The 7848-nt window shown below is 45.8% G+C and overlaps 1 protein-coding gene across 1 annotated transcript; it reads left to right on the forward strand.

The window, feature by feature from the left end:
- Positions 1 to 1295: 1295 nt before the first annotated feature.
- LOC123171525 (WAT1-related protein At5g07050) lies at positions 1296 to 3328 on the forward strand. Its single transcript, XM_044588985.1, has 5 exons — positions 1296 to 1608; positions 1703 to 1765; positions 1864 to 1980; positions 2088 to 2505; positions 2589 to 3328. The coding sequence occupies exons 1-5, from the start codon at positions 1415 to 1417 to the stop codon at positions 2964 to 2966; spliced, it is 1170 nt and encodes a 389-aa protein (XP_044444920.1). The 5' UTR covers positions 1296 to 1414; the 3' UTR covers positions 2967 to 3328.
- The last annotated feature ends 4520 nt before the right edge of the window (positions 3329 to 7848 follow it).

Consider the following 7848-nt stretch of genomic DNA (forward strand, 5'->3'; position numbering starts at 1 on the left):
GCCCAGGCCGGCGAGGCCGGTCCGCTTGTCGAGGCGGCGTTGTAGGTCGCCATGGCGCGCCTCGAGGAGGGGTTCCGCCAGCTGCTCGTCCACGGGACCACGTCGCTCGCCCCTGAGGACCTGCACGTTGTCCCGTCCGCGTCATCCGTCTGCGAGCACGGCGGCCACCCCCTCTGCGCCGGAAACTCCGACGGGCGGTTCGCCCGCGCCACCTGCAACTGCGGCTCGGGAGCCGTGGAGTGCGCGGGCGGGGACGCCGCTCCCCCCTACTCGCTCGCGGGGGCGACCCGAGGAGCACGGCGAGGGCCAGCGTGCACACGGCGAAGGCGTCGGCGTGATTTGGTGGGGAAAGAACAAAAGAGAGGGAGTGGGAGGCTGACTGTGGGCCAAATGCATGCAAAATCTTCTCTCTCCGCCCCCAAGTGCTCCTCGATGGGCTGGGTTTGGCCAGGGAGTGCCGGCGCTAGTTCTGGGCAAATCCGGCGAAAATTGAGAGTCTAGGGCATGGCTGGGACTTTTTTTACCGCCGGCGATTAAAAAGTGGTCCGGGGGGCTTCTTGGGGGGGGTGGGGGGGGGGGGCTGGAGATGCTCTTAGGAAAATGTATGAAAGAATTATTTTTAGAGGGCTTAGAGATGAGAAAAAAAAAGTATTTGGCCCCCTCAAGTCCACTGGATTCATACCTTCAATGTATAATCTGAAAAACCGCAACTTTTGTAAATATGGAAGTATTGGAGGTCTGCCTACGCCCACTAACCATAAGCCACGTGCCGGTGCCAGTATTCTCCACGCAGCACCATACATATTCCACACAAATGACGCTGATCATCATCACGCAGCTTAAAGCTTTGCATAGTTAATTAAGCACCAGATGCACTGTTACTTTCCCGAAAAAAAAACGAGAGAGGATGCGCTGTTAGTTCAGCTAAGCTCAGGCACGCAGTAGGCCGTCACATTCAGAATCTTATACAAACGTTTTCACTGCTCCACGTACGTTGCGCCCATTAGCAAGAAAAGATTCTTCTGCTCCCTCTTTTAACCTAAAAAATTGGCCGGAGGAATTCCACTCGGCAGCCACTAATTAAACGGATCAGCTGTGCTTGCGTTTTATTTCGAATCGGATCCGCTGTGCTCTTGCATGCTACACTTCTGGAATATACGATGCCATCTCGTCACCTTGGACCCACGTTACTCAGACGTACTGTCACCCAAATAATGGTGCAAGTTATCCCCCCTCCCCACCCCTAACCCCTATATATAGTGGCCAAGCCTCTTCCATTTCAGCTCACACTCCCTTGCTTCACTCGATCTTTGAGTTCTGAACACACCCTGCCATTGCCACCTTTCACAAAACAAGAAGCTGCTATATATCTAGCTAGGGAAAGTTGAAACAAGGAACAGTTTGGTCGATCGCCATGGCTTTCTGTGGTGGTTTCATGGACAAGGCCAAGCCATACATCGCCATGATCTCCCTACAGTTTGGCTACGCCGGCATGAACGTCCTTACCAAGGTCTCTCTCAACGGCGGGATGAGCCACTACGTGCTCGTCGTGTACCGACACGCCTTCGCCACACTCGCCATTGCACCCTTCGCTCTCTTCATCGAGAGGTATAGCTAGCTAGCTACTCAATTACTAGTGTACGCATGTATTGGTGGTATTTTTTTATCTAACTAGCTTGTGAAACTTGACATGAAATGGCAGGAAAGTGAGGCCGAAGATGACGTGGTCCATCTTCTTCCAAATCTTCGTCCTTGCGCTGCTCGGGTTAGTGCATGCTAGCTAGCTACCTGCAAAAATCATCTGAGATGCATGTCTGAAATGACACGCCCATCTTACCCCTGTTCTTGATTTCTTTACTGCAGACCGGTGATCGATCAGAATTTCTACTACGTGGGGCTGAAGTACACCGGCCCGACGTTCGCCTGCGCGATGAGCAACATCCTGCCGGCGATGACCTTCGTCATGGCGGTGATCTTCAGGTACAATTTCACTACCAGCTTACTTTGTATGTCGTGCATCATATGCATACATGCGCACATGGAACGAGAAACCATTGCTAACATTTTGCATGATGTTCGGTACATAGGATGGAGAAGATAGAGTTGAAGAAGGTGCGGTGCCAGGCCAAGATCTTCGGAACGGTGGTGACGGTGGCCGGCGCTATGCTCATGACGCTTTACAAGGGGCCCCTCATGCACCTGCCATGGACCAACGGCCACGCGCAGCCCAGCGGCGGCGAGGCCCCGGGTGCCGCCGGCGTCGACCCCACCGCGAGGGAGTGGTTCCTGGGCTCCCTCTTCATCATCATCGCCACCCTCGCCTGGGCCTCGCTCTTCATCCTGCAGACCCACACCATCAAGAAGTACACTGCCCAGCTCTCCCTCACCACCCTCATCTGCTTCATCGGCACCATCCAGGCCATCGCCGTAACCTTCATCATGGAGCGCCGCGTCTCCGTCTGGACCATCGGCTTCGACATGAACCTCCTCGCCGCCGCCTACGCAGTACGACCACTTACCATTGTCCACTTCGTGGCCATGATCTCTTCCATTACCAGTTCTTGACCGGTTTTGCTGGTATTTTGCAGGGCATCGTGACGTCGAGCATCGCGTACTACGTGCAGGGGCTGGTGATCCAGAAGACGGGGCCGGTGTTCGCGTCGGCGTTCAGCCCGCTGATGATGATCATCGTGGCCGTCATGGGGTCCTTCATCCTGTCCGAGAAGATATACCTCGGGGCCGTGCTGGGCGCCGTGGTGATCGTGGTCGGGCTCTACGCCGTGCTCTGGGGCAAGCACAAGGAGACGCAGGAGCAGGAGGCGGACGCCAAGGCGGCGCTGCCGGTGGCCTCCAAGGGACCAGACGGCGCGAGCGTCCTGCAAGGAGCTGCTGCCGCCGCCGGAGATGATGATGGGATGAGGTCGGCCTCCAACGGACGTGGAGCTGGGTCAGCCAGTGCAGTTTGATGGACTGGGAACTCCAATAATCTGTGCCCTTGACATGAGAAGACGTAGGTCGTCGTCGTCCACGACGCACGCACTACGGCCCCGTCGGAATGGAGGTTTTCTGCTAGGAATCTCGTGCTGTTGTCCGTGAAATTTCTGCTTTCCAAGCACACGACCCACCAGCATTAGCCGCCAGAAGGGCTAGTGGCTCGAATTTTTGTTTTACGATGTGTGATTGATCGATATGCTACACTTATTTGTCATTAGTACTGCTACATCTCTGTCCATCTCGGAGAGTGATGTGATTTGCCTTTCCACTTTACTTGTCTATAATATTATAAGTGCATCAATGTTATGAGATTCCAAGCGGCCTTCCTATTTTATTTTTTAAACACTGATCGTAGAACAATTGTTCTTTGTTCTATGGTGATTTTCTCATTATCAAAATATAGACAAGGTTAACTACAAAACTCAATCCTCCTGCTAGATTGCATCTAGCTCTCCTCATGAGAAGATCCTCCCAAGATGAGGGTCTTCTCGCCTTCCGCCGGCACCGCCGCCAACCTTAAGGCCATGGAGGCGCGGTGGACTTCGGCCCTCTCCGGTGGGAGGGCTCTTGCTCTGTTTTTAGGTCTTTTTTTAGGGTTGATTAGGGTCCGTGTCCTACTCAGGGATGCGAGACGGCGACGGCTCACTGTAGTTGGAATAAGGTCCTCTCCGCCTAGTCCCCGTTTTGGCGGTGCGTACAGCGTCATCAGAAAGCGTGTGGAGGTGTATCTCCGACGGGTCTCGTCGGATTCGGTTGGTGTTGGTCTTCGGTGGATCTTCATGGATCTAGTCTTGGTGCGTCTATGTCCATGTGTCTACAGGTTAGATTCTTCGGGTCTACGCTTCTCTTCATCGGCAGCGGTTACCGTTGTGGTGCGCTGGTCCCGTGGGGCCTTAGCACGACGACTTTCCGACTGTTTACTACAACGAATTTTGCCCGGCTCCGGTGAAAGAGGGGCGATGATGGCGGTGCGTCTCCAGCTCGCTCCAGTGTTTGTAGTCATCGCTAGGTGGTCAATTGATCTGGATGTAATTTTTATTATTTCTAGTGTTCTTTGTACTGCCAAGATAGTTAAATAGATTAGAAGTTTTCTCGCAAAAAAAAAACTAGAAAGCAAGAAAAAGGCTAGAAACACTACCCAATACCCCTCTTTTGGCAACATCATAATTTTTTAAAAGATTATTAAGAATCCACTCTTGTATAATCTGAACCTTGGTATCCTTTATTCGGTTGCACACATTGTTAAGATCCTGCTTCAAAAGGGCCCTCCAAGATACCACACTTGGCTTGATCTTGCTTTAAAAGGACCCTCCAAGATGCCACACTTGGCCTTGCGTCCTTGCTATTTTCACTGAAGAGTTATAGTATGCTAATACAAGATCGTGAATGAAAGGGGGCCTCTCTGGAACCAACAAGCGATGCTGCAAGCCGTATGAGCATATTTAGTTAGACAGTGAAACCCTATTCTGGGATCCAGCAGTCTAGGCGGAGCAAACTCCTGCTCAGCCTTAAGCCTCTTTATCTCATTGATCAGATGACCATACGGTGACTTGACGAGAGAGTTGTCAGATAGAGCAGGTAAGACTCCATATTTTATGAGATTCCAAGCGGCTTCGCTATTTAGCCGGCATGTAACTCCGGGACCGAGATGGGATGACGTTGGATTGAGATCCAACGGTTCAGACATAATCGACTGAAACTATTATTTTTCCGGCCTGATCTATAGACTGACCCAACAATATCACATACCATATCTCAACAGATTGGCGTAATTTTTCTACCGCGTGTACAACCCTATAATAATAGTTTTTTCTCCAAAAGAAAACTACAAGATCAATGACTTCGGACCCCCCAAATGTTGTAACTGACAGACACGAGTTGGTGGTTTCCTTGCGGCAACCAAGTAAATGGCCTGCAGCTGGATAGGCATGAATCAAGTTGCACGTTGTGGCAGGCTCCTGAGTGCTATGGTTACGCAAGTACACACTACAAAAGCACAGTCGTCACGAAAGATTCATTTAGAAAGTTCCTTTGGTGAACATACTGCCTGTGCAACAAAATGCAGGGGTATGCCGTCACCCAAGAATGTTGTGTCTGGTACGTGGAGTTGGATTCAGACTCCACTGAGATGACACTTGACACTTGTTGCTTTCTGGTAACTTGAGCTATCACTTTGGTAACTATGCAGAGAACCGTAGGTGCATAAGTGCTTCTAGTTAAGGGTAGATAAGAAAGATCGGTGTGAAAGGACCTTCGGTGCACCTCAAATTTGTTCAGGCCCGCCAAGCTAGTTCCTACCGTGGTTGGTTTGCTCAAAGAAAGGAAAGAGAGGATAGTACTCTTGATTTATGGTGGTGTACCCTTATAGGGGTTACTGCTAAAAGTCTCAAGGCTTATCTTCATGGCCTCATGGGTTACTGATCAAAGTCTCAAGGTTTATCTTCATGAGAAATTTTATGATGCTCCCACTTACAAGAAATATATTTAGTGGTCATTATAGCGTTAAGGCCTCTTCCAATTCATTGGTGCTTATGCGAGGTGTTAACTGCATTAGAAGGCTTAGCAAGCACACATGCATTGGGAGATTAGTGTTAAAAAAACTAATCTCCCAATGCATATAGTGCATATATGCTTAGCTTTTGTAGCTAAGTTTTTCTCATTTAATTATTTAAAAACTAAACTCCTTCATGCATTGGTTGGTAGGCATTTTGTATAGATCCACACGCTTAGCATCGTTTTTTCCTGGGTCATCATAATGCCCTCTCTCCTCTTTAATTGTTTTGCCGCATCATTTTTTTCCTCTGTGACACCCTTAGCACCTGTGCACCATGAAGCGCTGGGAAGGGCCTAAAATAACTACTACCTCTGTCCGGGTTTATTAATCTCCATCGTATTTTGGGTCAAAGTTTGACCACATATTTCACTAGCAAAATGTAATGCATGTAACAAAAAATATATTGTTAGATTTGTATTTGAATGTAGTTTTCAATGATTATGTTTGTTACGTATAATTTAAATTTTATTAGTTAAAATCATGATAAAAAATACAAGAGGGACTAGTAAGCCAGGACAGAGGTAGTAACGAATATCAAATATAATTGTTTTCTTGGTGTAGGTGCATCTATTCCAAAAAACTAAAAATATAACAACTCTTAAATAATAAAACTCTTTGCGCCATTCCATGCAGACTAGTAACAAGACAAAAAAATGAATGGATATTAATTTCCTCCCTTCCGGTTTAGTTGACCTCTGACACTTGTTGCTTTCTGGTAACTTGAGCTATCACTTGGGTAACTATGCAGAGAACTGTAGATGTATACGTGTTTCTAGTTAAGGGTGGATAAGGAAAGATCGGCGTGAAAGGACCTTGGGTGCACCTCAAATTTGTTCAGGCCCGCCAAGCTAGTTCCTACCGTGGTTGGTTTGCTTACAAGAAAGGAGAGAAAGGATAATACTCTTGATTTATGGTGGTGTGCCCTTCTAGGGGTTACTGATAAAAGTCTCAAGGCTTATCTTCATGGGTTACTGATCAAAGTCTCAAGGTTTATCTTCATGAGAAATTTTATGATACTCCCACTTACAAGAAATATATTTACTTATCATTATAGTAGTGTTAAGGCCTCTTCCAATGCATTGGTGCTTAGATGAGGTGTTAAGTGCATTAAAAGTCTTTGGTCATTTAATGATCAAGCATGCATGAATTGCAATTAATGCATTTGGTAAACATGATTTTTTGAGGAAAATGAGCAGACTGATTTAGTACTTCTGCAAGTACAAAATTTGATCCACCACTCACATTGGATCAGCAATATTAACGACTCATATTTACTTAGCACATCTTAAAAAGTAAAGAAAATAAAATGAGCAGGAAATAGAGAGGTTATGTTGCGCATTATTAAACTCGTGCAGTGACATAGAGTTCCAAGTTTTGTTGCGCATTAAACTCGTACTTCAACCATCCCTTCTTTTTTTCGTAAAAGTACTCATCTCACTCTCTGAATTCTTAGACATGGAGGAATTTTGTGCCCCCATTTGTATGACTTTTAAAATAAGAAATTATCAAAAATCTAGGGAATTTATAAAAGTGAAGAATTTAAAATAAAATAAAAACAGGCAAAAGTAGAAAAATATATATACTAGAGAAGTTACTACACAATTTACGGATTTTCTATTTATAAATATTAAAATAAAATGAAACAAAACATTGAAGTATTATAGGAAACCCAAATATATAGTTTGATAAAACTTCTAAACAATTTTAAATCCATAAAAATAATAATTTCCTTATTTTTCATATTGCTTTTGATTTTTGTAACATTTTTTTCAACAAGTTCCTTTTTTTCTCCACCAAAAATTACTGCATTTTATTTTAATGCAATTTCAAAATATTTTTCTTTTCTTTTGTTTCCACTAGATAACTGCATGTGCAAAACTACCACCTTATCATTTGTCACAAGATTTTGACTAGATCTGGCACCAATGTGACACCCAAAATTTTTAATTGGATTTTCCAAACTTTTAATTTTTATTTGAGGAGGGTATTTAAATTTTCTTCTAAAGAACCACCCTCTCAAAATTTTCTCTTATGGCAAGTGTTCTATTTGGATTCACCCAAGGCTTGATTTTGGTCTTGGAGGTTTTCCTCTTTTATTTTGACTCAAACCAAAATGTTTTTCTCTTGGAAAATTGCCTTTTAAAATTTTCTTTGAAAAAGGCCCTATAACTTTTGGAATGATCCTTTGCCACTTTCAACAATTCTCTCTTGCCATGATCCTAGTGTAAATCCACTCTCCTAAACCTTCCCTCACCTTTGGATCATGATTTGCATCAAATCCAGCAAGTTGGACCTCCCCA

This window comes from Triticum aestivum, chromosome 1D (assembly GCF_018294505.1).
Source record: "Triticum aestivum cultivar Chinese Spring chromosome 1D, IWGSC CS RefSeq v2.1, whole genome shotgun sequence".
NCBI classification, from domain to species: domain Eukaryota; kingdom Viridiplantae; phylum Streptophyta; class Magnoliopsida; order Poales; family Poaceae; genus Triticum; species Triticum aestivum.